The 18,208-nt window shown below is 47.2% G+C and overlaps 1 protein-coding gene and 1 non-coding gene across 3 annotated transcripts in view; both read left to right on the top strand.

Annotated features, from left to right (window-relative positions):
* The first annotated feature begins 5,091 nt into the window (after positions 1–5,091).
* The window catches only part of ADCY9 (adenylate cyclase 9), a 121,525-nt gene continuing 108,408 nt past the window's right edge, over positions 5,092–18,208 (top strand). The window contains exons 1-2 of one of the 2 annotated variants that reach the window (XM_072835545.1): positions 5,092–5,225; positions 5,440–7,175. In XM_072835545.1, the coding sequence (XP_072691646.1) occupies positions 5,483–7,175 (1,693 nt within the window). In that variant the 5' untranslated portion in view covers positions 5,092–5,225; positions 5,440–5,482. The remainder of the gene's footprint in view (positions 5,226–5,439; positions 7,176–18,208) is intronic. The other variant, XM_072835546.1, reaches the window with a different exon arrangement.
* LOC140639235 (U1 spliceosomal RNA) lies at positions 9,386–9,551 on the top strand. The gene has a single exon (XR_012036026.1). It is a non-coding gene; the product is annotated as a U1 spliceosomal RNA (small nuclear RNA).

The raw sequence follows: 18,208 nt of genomic DNA, 5'->3' as shown, positions 1-18,208 counted from the left end.
CATCTGCATGTGTCTCTAGAGACTTTTTAAACAGAAGTGACCCCGATTCCTCCTCGTTCCCACATGCACCGGTCAGGCCTGACCTCCATCCCCCTGTGTGTGCTTGGGGTCTCCTGCTGCTCTGCCCCCCTCAAGATCCTGAAGGCTTTCTTCTAGTCTGCTGTGACACAGGGAGAGCCCCTCCTGCTCTTTGTCTTTTGTGTCTGCACGGTTGGAGGGGTCACCCGGAGTGCTAACTGTACCCTCGCCTGCAGTTTGCGATGAAACAGCTTGTAGGAGTTTCCTGGGGCTGCCATCACAATGACCACAAACTTGGTGGTTTCAAATAGCAGAGATGTATTTGCTCACAGTCTGGAGGCCAGAAGTCAGACATTAAAGGTGTCAGCAGGGCCGTGCTCCCTCTGAAGGTGCTGGGGGAGGGTCCCCCCTGCCTCATCCAGCTTCGGTGGTTCCCGGCAACTCATTGTTCCCTGGCTTGTGGACACATCTCTCCAATCTCTGCCTCCATCTTCCCCGGGGCCTTCTTCTCCCTGCGTGTCTCTTTGTCCCCGTTGTGTTTAAGGACACCAGCCACTGGACTTGGGGCAGATCCAAATCCAGAATGACCTCATTTTCACTAATTACATCTGCTAAGACTGTCTTTCCAAATAAGGTCATGTTCTGAGGTTCTGGATGGACATCAGTTTGGGGGGCACACTCTTCAACCACCTACACACCTCTTATGCAGTCCATGGCTCCTCACCGTTAGCCACAGGGTGGGACGGGAATAACAGTCCAGCAGGAGCTGGGCCAGGTTGCAAATTTGAGGGACAAGTCACCATGCTTTACTCAGAATTCCCCATCCTCTGTCTCAGTAGAACTTCTGGGCCAACCAACCAGCTCCCCCTTACTTCAAAATATGATTGCCCCTGAACTGGTCCTCCCTGGCCCCCTGGCCGATCATGTATTTTAGCTTTGGGTTTATGCCAGAACCTCTACTACATATGTAGGTGCAAAGAAATGTAAACTCATAAGCATTACATGGAATATTACTTATTCTACTTATTAAAAGCAACCAAGAGCTTGACTCTTTCGCACACATCTTATCTCTTATAATTCCCCATATGCAGTCATTCAGTAGGCATTACTGGGCAATGCACCAGGCAGAGCAGGATTTGGAATTTATATAGATGAAGAGATCAAAGACTCCTGGGTTGTGGTGGAGCCTGCCGGGGATTCTGATGATCTTCCCTAATCAGCCTTCTTTTACTTTGCCTTGACACCTGACCCTCTGCCAGTGTGCGGGCAGCGGCCGGAGACCTGTGACCAGCCACTGGATGGAGGGGGAAAATGTGGTTCTATTCCTACAAACTCACCCTTTCCAGGCGAGAGGACTCACAGCTTGTTTACTGCAGCTTGGCTGGATGAGGGCAAGGAGTTCCCCACCACCCTCCAGGGGGTAGTTCTCCAAGATCATTGCCCACCCAACAGCTGGAAATAACGTGGGTGCGCTGAGACCTCAGGGACCAGAGTGACGAGGATGGCCAGCGCTCCATCCATGTGCCGGTCATGTGGTCACCCCGTGTGACTTCTAATGGTTTCAAGCCGAGGCCCTCGCAGGTCAGGTGAACGTGGAGTGAGGGCGAGGGTGGATATGATGAGGCTGGTAAGACTTGCTGAAAGCTCCGGGGAAGTTCGTGTGGACGCTATGGGATTCACGCTGTGTAGGGAGGAACTTCACAACCAGACGGAGAGAAAGCCTGACAGATCTGGCTGCAGCCTGGTTGGATGGCTGGAGAAGGAGTTGCACCTGTCCTGTCCCTGCTGCGTATTGGGCAGCTGCATGCTTTCTGGGGACCAAGGAGCAGGGGCCCGGGCTCTTCAGTGACTCCCCTCCAGGTGTTGGCACGAGGGGAACGCAGTTAACCCTTCGCTGTAGCATTCTCCCTCGTGGATGATGATTCTGTTTTCTGAACCCATCACCTTCCCCGGTATCTTTCCCAGTTAGGAGCCCCTTGAAAACACTACATCATTGGACACCCAGGGCCTAGTGTACAGTGCCGGGCCCATTATCCCCGATCCCAAGGGTCTATGGGATGACCTACAGCCTAACTTGGTGACTGAGGAGGCTCTTGTAGTTTACAGGCTTCATGAACAGGAAATGCTGTCCAACTGCTTCCAGAAGGAGAGGAGAGAAGGAGGGAGGTCAGCATGATCTAAAATCACACTCGTGTCTAAAAATCTGACATAACTAATTAATTTACAAATGCCAAAGTCACCACAAGTGGTGGGTGGACCGAAATGGTTAGAGGAGGGAAGGAAAAGCACAGACAGATCTTTCAGATTATTGAAGGAAACCAGCAAGGAGGGCGGCAGCATTGCCTTAACTGGGGGAATGTAAATTGTCAGCACCGTGTCCACGGGCTTCGTGTCCAGGTCGGTGAGATGCTGGGGTACATGAGGGGCCACCACGAGGCTTGCAGAGAGGGTGGTGCCAAGGCTATTCAGAGTACCATGGCCTCTGGGGGCAGATTTTTTTTTATTTTTTTAAATTTATTTATGATGGTCACACACACACACACACAGAGAGAGAGAGAGAGAGGCAGAGACACAGGCAGAGGGAGAAGCAGGCTCCATGCACCGGGAGCCTGACGTGGGATTCGATCCCGGGTCTCCAGGATCCCCCAAAGGCAGGCGCCAAACCGCTGCGCCACCCAGGGATCCCCAGATTTGGTTTTGAGCCTGAGCTCTGTTCTAGACTCTGTGACTTTGGGCATGTCACGCGTCAGTCCCCAGTTTCACATCTCTAAAATAGGGACAATCACATTTACCTCAGAGGGTTGCGGTAAGGACCGAATAGGTCACAAGTGAAAGCGTCCAGTGGTTTCTGGCACTTACGACATGTTCAGTCAGTGTAAGTTTACTATTATCTCTTACTGGCTTGTGCAATTGTACTCTACTGAATCTTAGTTCCTTCATCTGCGAAAAACAGAAGAGATCAGAGTTGTTTGGCACATAGTTGATGCTCAATAAAGGTATTTATTTATAGCTTTTCCCTGACTTTTTGTTTTGAAACCATTTTAGACTTAAAGTTGCAAAATACGACAGCTTCCCCTTCGGTCTACAGCAGTCTTCTCCTAACCTTAACATTGCATGTAATTAGTACACTGATCAGAACCAGGACATTAACATTGGCAAGAGGTGATGCCATTCACTCAGCTGCAGACCTCGGTTGAATTCCCTCTAATGTTCTTTCCATTCCAGTTTCCACACCACGATCCCATGTTCCATTTAGTCCAACTGATGGACGTTCCTCATTTTTTGTCTTTCATGACCTTGACACTTTTGATGAGTACTGGCCAATTACTTAGAAGAAATATTTCTCAATTTGGGTTCGCCTGATGTTTTCTGGTGATTAGATCAAGGTTATGTACTTTTGGCAGGAATATCACAGTCATGATGTTGTTACTTTTGTTTTGCTTTTCTTTTATCTGTATCAGGCTAAAATACACATAGTATTTACCACTTACACCATTTTAAAGTGTATAATCCAGTGGCATTTCATATACAGTGTTGTGCACGCACCACCTCCATCTAGTCCCATCACTCCCCAAAGCAATGCCTTCCCTATCAGGAGGCGATCTTCCGTTCCCATCACCTCCAGCCCCTGACAATCAACTGTCTGCTTTCTGTGTATGGATTTGCCAATTCTGAACATTTCATGGAAAATGGAATCGCACAACACGTGGTCTTCCCTGACTGGTTTCTCTTCACTTAGTATCATGGTTTCAAGATTCATCCTGGTTGCTTCATGGATCAGTACTTCATTCTTTTTTATGGCCGAATAATATTCCATTATGTGGACAGACTACATTTACTTTATTTTCTAAATCAACTGTGAAAACTGGCATGGGCCCCAGGGCTGGGCCTGGAAAGTGAGGGAAGGAGGGAGGAGACCCTTGTGACTGGCAGGAGGTACTAAGTATGCAGGGAAGGGTCTGCGTTGGTGCATGGGGAGTACAGGGCTGTATGTGCACGTTGCAGACAACACTCAGGGAAGCCGCCGGGGGGGCTGCCCCATGGATAGCAGACTCCTTGGAAAGTTTCATTTGCGGAAGGGTAAAAGCAGTTGTGAGAGATGACACAGGTGCGGGGCAGGCAAATCTTTGGGGCTGCAGGTGTGGACTGTCACTGGCACCTACCGGAGGCCTGCCCCCATGACCCAGCCAGCAGAGGCCAGGCTCCGACTGCGAGAGCACGCTCAGGGAGGGGCTCGTGCCCCCGGGGCCCGTGCTCATTGCCTCCTTTTCAGCAAATGCAATAGTTGCAAACTTGCATTTATTAAAAAAAAAAAAAAAAAAAAAAAGGTGTGCTGACGGAGAGCCAAACATTTGTGTTTCCTAACGTCGCACCGCGAGCGGCTGCTCCTTAACTAGCAGGAGCCATTGGTTTTCCTCGAGCGCGTCTGGGCGCGGGAGCCGGGAGGAAAACGGGTCCCCGCAGCCCCCGCAGCCCCCACAGCGCAGCCGGGGCTGCGCGGCGGGCGGAGGACTGAGGGCGGAGCCTCAGCGCGCCCGCCCCGCTCCCGCCCCCGCCCTGCAGCCCCGCCAGCCCGGCGCGCGCTCACTGTGCGCGTGCCCAGGGCCGGCGGCGGCGGCGGCGTGCGCGGGCCGCGCGTGCGCGCTGCGGTGGGGCGAGGGGCAGCGCGGGCGCGAGTCTGTCAGTGACAGCGGGAGGGGGCCGGAGATGGTGGCGGCGGCGGCTGTGGCGGCTCTTCCGACATGAGGCAGCGGCAGCGGGGGGCACGGCGGCGGCCGCGGCCGCGGCGGCGTCGCTAGCTCGGGAGGCCGCCCCGAGCGTGGGCGGGCGTCCCGGGTCGGCGTCGCGGGAGCGGGCTCTGCGGCAGCGCCGCGCAGGGCGGCCGGCTGAGGGGCCCGCGCCCGCCGCGCCCTGCGCTCGGCGCCCGGCGTCTCCCGGCGCGCTGGGCATCCCCGCCCCGCTGGGTCGGCCCCGGAGGCCGGGAGCAGGCCCCGCTAGACGGGCCGCGCGCCGACGGCTCCTCAGGCTCGCACCGGCGCCGGGGCCTCGCTGCCGCTCGTCGCCGCCGGCCCGCAGCCTCCCGCGGGGTAGCCGGCCTCTGACGCAGGGGAGGCGCCGCTCCGCGCGGCATGAGGGGCCCGCCGCGGGCAGGAGGGCTGTGCCGGCGACGGCGGCTGGCGGCGTGAGGGGCTCGGCGGCCGGAGCAGGCGAGTGCGTGGGGGGGGGGGGGCGGGGGCCGAGGGGGCGCCCTGCGGGGCGGGACGGGGTGGCGGGGGAGCCCCGCCTAGACGTTTCGTGAGCACTCGGTGCCTCCCCGACCAGACCTCGGCGGCGGCCGCCGGCCGAGCTCGCGGCCCTCAGGCGCGGGTGTACCTGGGCCGGGACCGCTGCCGGGGTGACTCTGGCTGTCTTCGCCGACAGGTACCCGTGACCCCCGCCGGGAGGGTTCTGAGCGCTCGGCAACATGGCTTCCCCGCCCCACCAGCAGCTGCTGCAGCACCACAGCACCGAGGTGAGCTGCGACTCCAGCGGAGACAGCAACAGCGTGAGGGTCAAAATCAACCCCAGGCAGCTGTCCTCCAACAGCCACCCCAAGCACTGCAAGTACAGCATCTCCTCCAGCTGCAGCAGCTCTGGGGACTCGGGAGGGGTCCCCCGGAGAGCGGGCGCCGGAGGCCGCCTGCGCCGGCAGAAGAAGCTGCCCCAGCTGTTCGAGAGGGCCTCCAGCCGGTGGTGGGACCCCAAGTTCGATTCGGTGAACCTGGAGGAGGCTTGCATGGAGCGCTGCTTCCCGCAGACCCAGCGCCGCTTCCGGTATGCGCTCTTCTACGTCGGCTTCGCCTGCCTCCTATGGAGCATCTACTTTGGGGTACACATGCGGTCCAGACTGATTGTCATGGTGGCCCCAGCTCTGTGCTTCCTCGTAGTATGTGTGGGCTTTTTTCTGTTTACCTTCACCAAGCTGTATGCCCGGCATTACGTGTGGACCTCTCTGGTTCTCACCCTCCTCGTGTTCGCCCTGACCCTGGCTGCCCAGTTTCAGGTTTTGACGCCTCTCTCAGGACGTGTTGACAGCTCCAATCATACCCTTGCAGCCAAGCGCACAGACACTTGCTTATCTCAAGTGGGGAGCTTTTCCATGTGCATTGAAGTGCTCTTTTTGCTCTACACCGTCATGCACTTACCTTTGTACTTGAGCTTGTTTTTGGGAGTGGTGTATTCTGTTCTCTTTGAGACCTTTGGCTATCATTTCCGAGACAAAGACTGCTTTCCCCCACCTGGAGCAGGGGCCCCACACTGGGAGCTGCTGAGCCGAGCCCTGCTTCACGTCTGCATCCACGCCATTGGGATTCACCTATTTATCATGTCCCAGGTGAGATCTAGGAGCACTTTTCTCAAGGTGGGACAGTCAATTATGCATGGAAAGGATCTGGAAGTGGAAAAAGCCCTGAAAGAGAGGATGATTCATTCTGTGATGCCAAGAATCATAGCTGATGACCTGATGAAACAGGGGGATGAGGAGAGTGAGAATTCTGTCAAAAGGCATGCCACATCCAGCCCCAAGAACAGGAAGAAAAAGTCCTCCATACAGAAAGCCCCTATAGCATTCCGCCCTTTCAAAATGCAGCAGATCGAAGAAGTCAGTATTTTATTTGCAGATATCGTGGGCTTCACCAAGATGAGTGCCAATAAGTCTGCTCATGCCCTGGTGGGTCTCCTCAACGATCTGTTTGGTCGCTTCGACCGCTTGTGTGAAGAGACCAAGTGTGAGAAAATCAGCACCCTGGGTGACTGCTACTATTGTGTGGCGGGGTGTCCAGAGCCCCGGGCTGACCATGCCTACTGCTGCATTGAGATGGGCTTGGGCATGATCAGAGCCATCGAGCAGTTCTGCCAAGAGAAGAAAGAGATGGTGAACATGCGTGTCGGGGTTCACACAGGGACCGTCTTGTGTGGCATCTTGGGGATGAGGAGGTTCAAATTCGATGTGTGGTCCAACGATGTGAACTTGGCCAATCTCATGGAGCAGCTCGGAGTGGCCGGCAAGGTTCACATTTCTGAGGCCACAGCAAAATACCTAGATGATCGGTACGAAATGGAAGATGGGAAAGTTACCGAACGCCTTGGCCAGAGCGTTGTTGCTGACCAGTTGAAAGGTATGTGCATTTCTTTGCCTCGTCATCTCCCTCCCCAGCCCTGTTTGTGTTGGGGAAAATAAAAACCAAACAATCTTTTTCTAGTGTGAGTATCTGGAGGCAGATCAGTTGTCTCAGGACACCTCACCATGGGGGCATCTCAGGGCTGGTGAGACTTTTCCTCTGGTGAGTCAAATATCACAGATCTGTTCACACTGTGACAGTGCTGACCTAGATGAGACCTTTAGGAGGAAGGAGAACTTTGGAAATCTGTATCCTGCCAGTCAGCTGTTACTGTTTCTGAAATTCTGGGGGCAGGTCCAATGAATGTATGGGGTCGGAGCCCGTCAGCAGGCAGGACCTTGAGGTACTTTAACAGATTCTCTCTTCATGTTTCATTTGGTTGCTCTTAAATCCCATTAAAACCTTTTTCTATGCCTTTTTCCAAAACTGTGAAGAATAAAACCTTTTTCGACTTGAGGCCTCACTTTGCTGGAATAAGGAAGTTGGCTTAGCCCTACAGGACTCTCGAGAATTAGATGGAATCATATACCCCCAAGTACACACTGCCTTTACCTAGGTCTCTTTTTAAAAACAAAACAAAACAAAACATATTTTCAGTTTTAAACTTTCAGTTTTATCATGGTATTTGTCTTATCATATAATTCGCAGCATTTTAGAAATGCACCCAGAGCAGTGTTTAGACTCCCCTATACCCAACCCTTCGGATTTAGATCTGGTCTCTTGTCTCAGTCTTAAGCTCTTAAGTTCTTGATATCTTCACTGGGCTTCTTTTATTTTTCTTATTTTCACACAGGACAGAATTTTTTGAGGCCTGGGAAGTGACATATATATAGGCAAGTGGAACCCAAAGTGAGGATTCTGAATACCTAACCCCCAGCCCACTCCCTTTTAGTCTTTATGTTTTACTAAAATCTTCTGTGTTGGCGGTGTGTGTGTTGCGGGGGGGGGGGGGCATCTGTTTTGGAAGTATGTAGAGAAAACATGTTGATTCTTAAAAGCCAAAATTTGTAAAGCTTATTGTGTTTTGTGGTGCCCATACGTTGCATGATTACACAGTAAAAAGCTCCAGGAAAAAGCTCATTGGGGGAAGGAACAGCTTAAGTCAGAAATGAGAGAAGTAGCACTATAAATCAGAGAGAGCTAAGTGGTTGTGTGTGGGGCCTGACATCATCCTATATGCTCAACTGATACTTTATTTCTTCTCTGCTTGTGATTGGAGGTTCTCATGTCATTTACATGTTATTCAGTGAGAGCACTTTATCTTTTTCCTGACTTATCTTTATTAATTTTGCTAGTAGTTGAAGAATTGATGGATTTAGTAGAAAAATATTTTCACCTGATCTTTCCCTCTGTCTAGAAAGCTCTAAATGTTACATTGATGAGGTCAGAAACTACACTTGGCAGTTCACTCGAGAGATTCGGTCATGGCAGTTGTCTTTCCCCGTAGGAGGGTGACTCTTGCTCTCAGAGTCTAAAGATGCCAGTGGAGCGTGGTGCGGATGTAATCCCCGCTTGACACTTTGGCGTCTTTAAGATCTGAGTGTTGCAGTCTCTGTCCTCAGGGGTTGTGGGACAGATTCCAGAGAATGGAGCAGTGCTATGTGACATTATGACAAGGATAGCAGTTTTGTAAGTGGTAATTTGAACAGTGTATTTCTTGAATAATCAAAACAAAAAACAGATGTAATCATCAAGTGTGTCTGGAAGTCGCCAAGTCTTTGACTCTTTGGCAATACCCATTTTTGTTAACTTATGGATAATTTTATTTTCAACTTCAAGTCAAGGGTCTCAAAGACACAATATGCTAGAATGGGTTATTAATTTTTTTTTACCTTCAAATAGTGTAAATTTGGTAAATTAACTTTTTAAGTTTGTGTATGTTGTATATTTATAGGGAAAAGTTTTACAACTGGATGGAAGGTAGGGGAAGATGGAAGACTTAGCTAAAACAGTGATAGTTTTATACGGTATTCTCTCCTTTAACTGTTTCCCTGAGGCCATGATTTTTGCTTTATTCAGCTCATTTTGAAAACCTTTGTGGATGGGACTCCAGTAATATAGGACGTCTACACAACTTCCTGCCTCTTTTTGAAGCTGCCCAGTCCTGTTCTCCTGTCATTGTACACATCTGCTAAATTGAGAACATAGCACAGTTTGTAGAAAACTCTTTTTATACATGAGGTTAAAGTTATATATTTAAAATTTCTAGACTTACATGGCAGGGGGATACTGTGATCATGAAGGTGGTTTTCCCAGGGTGTGGCTTATCCATTTGAACCCTGGATGTGCTGACCCTTGTGATTTCCCCAAATGTGGGAAACTCGACTGCATATAATATATGGTAGCAGGGGACTGCATTCATGCTCTCCCCTGTTTTAAAAAAATAAGTAAATAAAATAAAATTTCTTTTAACCTGTCTTGGAGTTTGTGGAGATATTTTCTCTCTACTATGTCAGGCATTAGCCTTTACCTCCCATTTCCTTTTCTGATAATGAGGTTAAAAATACCCAGTAGAGGAGTCTATAGAAATGAGTATTTGTAGACTGGGCACTCCAGAACCAGCCTGGCAGCGTGAAAAGTAGCTACTCCTCTGCAATTTATCTGGAAAGGTTTGTGGAAGGGGAGACTTTCATTATTTCTGCACATTCGCTCACTCTTTGAAAATTTTCATCGTGCTCTTATGATGTGCTCTGTGCTGTGGATGAGCAGATGGAGTTACCACAGTTCCTGACCTCAGCAAGCTTACAGTTCTAAAGATCATAGAGTGTGCAAAGTCAGGAACGCTGTATGGCAGTGCACATACTGAGGTGGATCTTGAGACCAAGCAGTGGCTCTCCAGGCAGATGAAAGAACATTCGGTGCAGTGGGAGTAACATGAGCAAAGGCTTGGGGTTATGGTTCTTGGTGGGTTGTAAATACAGTAGTTCATTAGGATAAGGGAGGGTGAGGGCTCAAGGGAAGGCGTTTATATTCAATACTGTAGGTAACAGGGAGCCACTGATAGGCTTTAGGCAGGAGGCTTAGGTGATCTAATTTGTAAGTTTAGAAGGCTTACTTTTTTAGTTCTCGGGAATGTAGGCTGGAAGGGTATGAGACGGGAGATTAGGAAGTTGTTTCAGTAAATCCCAGGCAGGGTTGATGGCAGCCTTAACCACGGTGACAGCAGTGGCATTAGAGGTGGTGGAACAGATATGAGCAGTAGCAGGACGAACTTGATAAGACATAGAGCCAGATTTTAGACAACTTGGAGGGCAAGAGGCTTGATTGTTTGAATGGGAGATGTCCTTTCAAGGTTTCTGGAGCTGATCTTGGGGACAGTGTGGAGTCAGGAATGAGTGAGACCTTTGAAGTTTCTGTGGTATGAATGGAAAATACAGAATCAAGTTGCAGAATATGAAACAGGCCAGGAACCCCTGGCTTGTTCATTCATTCATTCAACAAATAATTTATTTTGTGCTGGGCACAGTTCTAGTGCTGGGGATACAGCAGTGAACAAAACAGAAATTCCTGCCCTCGTGGTATTCTGTTCTAATAGGGCAGCCAGGCAGCAAACAAATAAGTGAAATATAAAATTTCTTTTGCATTAAGTTTTAAGGAGAAATCATAAAGCAAAAAGGAGGATATGGAGTATGTGTGCGTGTGTGCACATGCACGTGTGAAATTTTAGATAGGGTGGCCAGTCACTGAGAGAGAAGGTTGAAAGAATTTTCAGCATAGGACTAGGATTTTGAAAATGATCCAAAAAGTAAGAGGCAATTATTATTAAAGATAGGGAGAAATAGTGGGGTATGAGTGAGGGGAAGAAGCATCCTTTCACACCATTTAGGACAAACCTCTGTTCTGTTCTGCCTTGGGCCACAAGCCAAAAAGGTGAGAAAGATTGTCTGGAACTGTTTTTTGTTTCCTGTAGTAGATAGTCACAAAGACAGAAGGTGAAACTGTCAGAAGGTATCTATAAACGTCTGAAATATTAGGAAGCTGAAATGGAGTGCACAATCACTCCAAATTGACAGCAACAACCATGTCTTTATGAAGGGAATATCTGGTAGCTATCGCCAACCTTTTAGGCTTATGGAGCAACTGGGGGAAAGATTTGCTGGTGTGCATTGGGGCAGATCATCATCAGCTGCTGGCCACAGTGACCAAAACCTTCCCCAAGTGCTAATAGGCAGCACTTAGAAAGTTACTGTCTATCCCCCTGCTCGGACCATTCCTCAAATTGACGATGGGCTGAGGCACTCTGAGCTTTAGCCTTTGCCAACGCCTGTCCCAAACTGGCAGTCTGGGCCCTTGTTGCCTGCCAGCTGGCAGTTAAGTGCCCTACCCAAGTACCTGTTTTAAGTGCAGTTTGCTTGCTCAGGTGCACTCCTTGCTTCACCTGACAGCTTGGATAGCTTGTCACTACCCAAGCATGTACGCTTGCCACTGTGGTGCTAGCCTGTAGCTGACAGCTCAGTGCTTCCTCTAAAGTCATGTCAAGAGGGCAGCCCCGGTGGCGCAGCGGTTTAGCGCCGCCTGCAGCCCAGGGCGTGATCCTGGAGACCTGGGATTGAGTCCCACATCAGGCTCCCTGCATGGTGCCTGCTTCTCCCTCTGCCTGTGTCTCTGCCTCTCTCTCTCTCTCTCTAGCTGTGTCTCTATGAATAAATAAATAAAATCTTAAAAAAAAAATAAAGTCATGTCAAGAAATTCTGTGTTCACCTGCACCCTAGAGTGGGCTGTCTTGTGCACGTTAAAACATACGTTCTTGGGTGGCAAGCTAAGATGAAGCAGAAAATTTGGTTTGGCAACTGTGATTGGAGACGACAAACAGCTGTGGTGTTGATGTTCCGGCAGCCCCTGGTGACAACGTATTCAGGCTTCTTCAGGCCAAATTACATGCCTTCCAGCAAGGAGCACACAGGTGTTAATTCTGAGGACCAGCTTTTGAGCAGAATTAGCCCTTGGCAAAGAAAGTTAGGAATATGGTTTGCTGAATGGCAGGTGGAATGAAGGAAGGACGGTAATCCTTTAGGTAGAATTAAGAAAGGGAAAAATAAAAAAAAAAAAGATTTTATTTATTTATTCATGAGAGACACAAAGAGAGAGAAGCAGAGACACAGGCAGAGGGAGAAACAGGCTCCATACAGGGAGCCTGACGCGGGACATGGTCCGGGTCTCCAGGATCAGGCCATGGGCTGAAGCGACATTAAACCTCTGAGCCACCAGGGCTGCCCATGAAAGGGAAAAACTAAAAAGAAGCAAATAGCATAAGTAAAGAAATTTCAGAGTTTTCTTTTATTAGCCAGCCTGATTTTTTTTTTTTTTTTGCCAGCCTGATTTAAATAACGATTGTGTTTCTACCTCCTGTTCAATGTCACCTGCAGTACTTTGCTGTGGAGTAATAATCTTGAAAGAAAACATTGAATTTTCTATTGTGTATGCATGTGCCTAAACTTTCCTCTTTTTGTTGGTTGGTGATTTCAGTGTTGGGATTTTTATAGGACAGTGATTATTAATCATTAGAGTTCTGCAGGACCCCTCTCCCAGGGATGATAGATGGTTGCTGACCACCAGAGGAGTGGCTGAGTAGTTCCTCATCCATGCATCTCTTGGCATCATTTGTTCTTTGCACATGAGACACTAAAGACCTGTTTTCCCCAGCAGGAACTAGCATCCTTGGAGGGAATTTTATAAGGAGGTGAGAGTTTTTGAAATAGGAAGAGCACTGGCATGTGAGATCTAGACTGGCCTCATTAAGAGGTAAGGGAACTGAGTGCATCACAGGCAGACTGGGGCTACGGCACACAGAGTAATGGGCCAAGGGCAGGGATAGTCTTCCCTGAAGAAGCCTGGATAAGGCCGTGATGTTCATCAATCTTGTTCATACTCTGGTAGACTGTACCGGCCAAGCCAACCCATGGCCACCTAAGTCAGGTTTGGAGAAACTGTACTTTGTAAAACTTGCTCCTATAAATCAGGTTTTTGTTGTTTTCCCTTAGTATTTGCTGCTTTTGCACTTGTAAGAAAATGCTCAGCATGTGTAGTCTGCTGAGGTTGGGAGAGAGGCTCACTTCCTTAGAATAGGCTGAAGGTCAAGCCCCCAGAGACTGGTGGTGGTAGTGGCAGTAGCAGAACCAGAAAGGGAGTGAGGGACAGAAACAGCTTTGGGAACGGGTGGGATTCTGCTACTGAGATGATCAGGAACAGCTGTGGCCAACTGATGAGGCTTTCCATCAGCCTGTGGTTCCCTTCATAAACTCTTAGGTCTCAGGACCCTTCTATATCCCTAAAAATTATTAGAGAAACTAAAGAGCTCTTGGTTATGTGCCTTATCTATTGATATTTATTATATTAGAAATTGAAACAAACTGAGATGTTTAAGAGAATCTTTCCTTATAATTCATTTCAAAATATTAACAAATCCATTGTACCCATTGCATGTTAATATAAATAACATTTTTATAAAGATAATTATATGTTAAATATATTTTTTAAATTTTATTTTAAATTTCAGTATCGTTAGCTTACAGTGTTATACTTTCAGGTACAATATAGTGAGTCAGCAATTTAACTGTATTTTCAAAATCAAAGATATTTGGTGAGAAGAATGATACCATTTTACATTTTTGCCTTTACATTTTCTCCGTAATGTCCAGATTAATAAAAAACTGCTGGATTCTTGAAAAAACTATTTAAATACACATTAAGAATTTACCAGTTGAACCCTTTTTAAATGTGTTAGCTGGATTTTCTTAACTGCTTTAGCATTCAGTCTGTTGCAGGATGTTGAAGAATGTGTAGAAAGTTTGGCTTCACAGAGATACCTAGTTCAGTAATGGAACATTTTAATAGCTTTTTTAGGTAATTGTGGCTATTTTTCTTTGATGCTGCACCAACACTCAGTAAGTGGTAGTTTCTTGAAGATTAGTTACAAATGGAATCTGAAATCCTATTAGTCAGTTTTTTGGTATGGGATTAAAACCACGCCGCCACCTTTTATAGGTAGGCTTCATGCCCACTATGGGGCTTGAACTCACGACCTCAAGATTGAGAGTCACGTGCTCTACCGACTCAGCCAGCCAGGCGCCCCAAAACTGCATTTATTTTTTTTTTTAATTTTTATTTATTTATGATAGAGAGAGAGAGAGAGAGAGAGGCAGAGGGAGAAGCAGGCTCCATGCACCGGGAGCCCGACGTGGGATTCGATCCCGGATCTCCAGGATCGCGCCCTGGGCCAAAGGCAGACGCCAAACCGCTGCGCCACCCAGGGATCCCTGCATTTATTTTTAAATTAATCTTTACCCAGGTGTGATTTTGTAACATAATGCATTGGTCATTTGGAAACTATTGGTTTCTTGAGTTTGCAGGTCTCTCAAATGTTGACATAAGCAGAGTTTTTAAATACCGGGAAGATGTCGACTTCACAACGGCAGAAGTTTTCTCATTCTCGTTTTCACTTGAAAGTTTGAATTTTATCACTGGCAACAAATATTGTCAGTTGTTTTTCTTGAAGTGACAGACTCATTTTGTTCATTTTTTAGGAACAATCTGCTAAATATGCTAGTCTGAGTGACCGCAGTTTGTAGGTCAAGTATAAATGATGTTCCATCCAAAAAGCAGCTAGTTCAGTTTGCAACCCAGAGAACTGTGGAGGTGCTTTTCTATGCGTGTGCAGTGGCAATGCTGTGGCCCCACTTCCTATTTTAACACAGTTGCTCAAGGTTGAAATTTAACACAATTATTTATTTTTACTGCATTACCATCTTAGGTGAAATGGAGTAATTTTTTTTTCCTTCTGCAAGTGCATCGTAGTAAAGAACACAATGATAATTCAGACAGCCTGGTGTCACCACCTTGATTCCTAGTGGTTTTACCCACAATTGCTTTTATACTGATGCCAGCACTGAAAAGGACAAATAATGTGCTAGCATTATGAGAATAGTTTTGACCCCACGGATGGATGCCCTGCAGAGGTCTCTGGGACCCCTGAGGGTCTGCAGAAATACTTTGGGAATGCTTCTCTAAGCTGTAAGATAGGAAGCCTAAGGGTTTTGTACCTGCTACCCAAACACACACTCTCATGTATACGAAACCTCTCAGACTGGACATATGATGGACATGGTGCATTTACTGTGGAAGCACCAAGTGACTTTAGTTCATACCTTTATTTTTTTCTAAACTCCTTTCTGGCTCTGCCAAATTTTTGTTGATGTGTTTAGAGTTCACAATGAAGACCCATCAACTTTGTTTTTCTTAAATTTTTTTCCCCAGGGCTTACCCTTTGGCAATATAGTTTAGTGGATGGTTGCATGGGTTTTGGTTTCTGATATATTTGCATTCAGTCCTCAGTTGTGCAGTTTCTGAACTGGGGAGCCTTGGGCAAGCTATGTAGGGACTCTCCAATTTACAGAAGTGACAGTACCTCTGTCAGAGGGTTATTGGGAGAATCGAGTGAGAGGACTGGAAGGAAAGCCCTTATTAGTGTAGTGACTTGCCCATGATTGATTTATTCGATTAATAATAACCAACTCTTCTGTCCGGCTGAGTCGCATTTTGTACTGTACTCAAGTGTGTTTCTTTTTTCCTACACTCTGGTGCAGTCTTGTATAATTTGGTACTGAAACCCAAAACACACCAGGGACTGTGATTGTGTCAGTTTTTCAAATTAAAAAGGGCAAGTGTCCAAAATACAAAAGAGTGTAGCTTGCCCTGGTTAAACTGGAGCTGCCAAATTTGGCAACTTATTTACTGAAAACCCCAGGGAGTGCAGGCAGCATTGTTCTTGGGCTGCTTCTGGTCCCCAGAGCTTAGGGGTACTTAAGATGATGTGGCCCTTGATAATTGAGGAATTATGGGGAAATCTTCAGCTTGGTGACTCTGGAGATACTGGCTGAAGTTTGAACTAGAACAGTTATTCAGCTCTGCCGTTTTCTACTATAAACTCATATATTTACTTATTCAATAAATATCAGATGAGTTCCTATTATTTGTGAAGCTTGGGCTAGGTTCTGGAGAAAGAGCCCTCTGCACTCTGGGAGCATGCAGCCCAGAAGGGGAAGTAGACATTAATCAAATTATCACCTGAACAAATATACACTAGATTTACTTATATTACAAATGGGGCTGGGAGGTAGGGACTTATCATTTCCATTTCATAGGTGAGAGGACTGAAGCACAGAGATTAAGTGACACAGGGTGGCCACATAGTGGTAAAGCCAGTATTTAGATCCAAGGGGGCTGTATTAGGAAACACTAGTGCCCACTTGGTGGAATTGTGGTGAGGATTAAAGGAGAAAATGATGTTAAGTACGTAGAAAAGTACTTGGCACCCAGTGGCACTCAATAGGGATTAGATGCATTAGGTAGTGAGAGTGGAGCAATTTTTTTTTGCAGCATCAATGGCAGAAAAATAACTATACCTTTGTGTAGCTTTTTCCAGCTCCCAGAGTGTTTGCATGGATGCACATTGTTATCTCAGCTGTTCTGAAGTCTTAGGATTATGGGAACTATGTATGTTTAGAAGTTTATATTTTATTTGCCTGCTTCTTTCCCATTATAGGATTTTTTTTTTTTTTTTAGAGGGAGGAGCAGTGGGAGGGAGAGAGAGAATCTTAAGCAGGCTCTGCACTGGGAGTGGGGGTCAATCCCAGGACGTTGAGATCATGACCTGAACAGAAACCAAGAGTGGGACGTTTAACTGATGGAGCCACCCAGGACCTCCCTCTCCCCCTGCCTGCCCCTTGTAGGGTTTCCAGGCTGAATTGGTTTCTTAACCTCTTCCAAAAGTGACCAATGACTTCTTTCAAGAGTCAATAAATTCTTGGATTTTAGCTTATTTAATATATTTCACTCTGTTACCAAGATCATTTTTTTTTTTTTTGATGCTTAAACTGTCCCATCTTGGGCCTATGGGAGCACCTTCAGGTTGCACCTGAGTTCTTTTCATACAACCCTGTAGTCTTTAATTTTTACACATTTAGTAATATTACACATTTAGTAATATTTTTAAGGAGATGAGAATAGGTATTAAAATTTCATTAATTTTGTTTGATAGGTTTATTCCAAGAGACTGAGCTAGTTTTCCCTCTCCTTTATTATTTTTTATTTTTATTTTTTAAAAAGATTTTATTTATTCACTCATGAGAGACAGAGAGAGAGGGGGGAGCAGAGACACAGGCAGAGGTAGAAGCAGGCTCAGGGAGCCTGATGTGGGACTCGGTCCCAGGACTTCAGGATCATGCTCTGGACCAAAGGCAGGTGCTAAACCGCTGAGCCTCCCAGGGATCCCCTCTCTCCTTTTTATTTTATTTTATTTTATTTTATTTTATTTTATTTTATTTATTTATTTATTTATTAAATTTTTTTTTAAATTTATTTACGATAGTCACACAGAGAGAGAGAGAGAGAGAGAGAGAGGCAGAGACATAGGCAGAGGGAGAAGCAGGCTCCATGCACTGGGAGCCTGATGTGGGACTCGATCCCGGGTCTCCAGGATCGCGCCCTGAGCCAAAGGCAGGCGCTAAACCGCTGCGCCACCCAGGGATCCCCTCTCTCCTTTTTAAAAAAGAAAATTAATAGTATATGCATGTTTATATGAGGAAACAGCGCTGCAGAAGAAACAGTTTGTGCTGCTTCAAGTTCTTTGGAAGCTTTAATTTGTATTCTTACAACTGAGAATTGTAGAGCAATGCAGCATTTGTTTGTCCTCTCTTCCCACTAACGCCTGCCCAGGGACAGGTGCCTGTGAATGTGGATAAGTGGAGACAAAGAAATAAAATGAAAGGAATCCTAAACCAAAATGTAGACTGTTTGCAAACTGAAGAGTGCCCTCAGCCCAGGAAGCCCCCTCCTCCAGCACAGCTGTGGAACGTTCCAGAAGGCCCAACTCCAGGAATTCCCTTCATGGGAAACTTGTTCTGAATAATGCTTCCTGGAATGACTGCCCTGCCGCTCCCCTTTCCATCTTGCATAACGTGTATTTGACTTATTTATTTTTGTTTAGGATCTTTCTTCATCCCACCAGAATGTGTCTCCAGAGCAGGGATTTT

The sequence above is a fragment of the Canis lupus genome, chromosome 8 (assembly GCF_048164855.1).
Source record: "Canis lupus baileyi chromosome 8, mCanLup2.hap1, whole genome shotgun sequence".
Lineage (NCBI taxonomy): Eukaryota > Metazoa > Chordata > Mammalia > Carnivora > Canidae > Canis > Canis lupus.
Note: the sequence above shows the minus strand (reverse complement) of the source record. Positions and strands in the feature narration are given on the sequence as shown.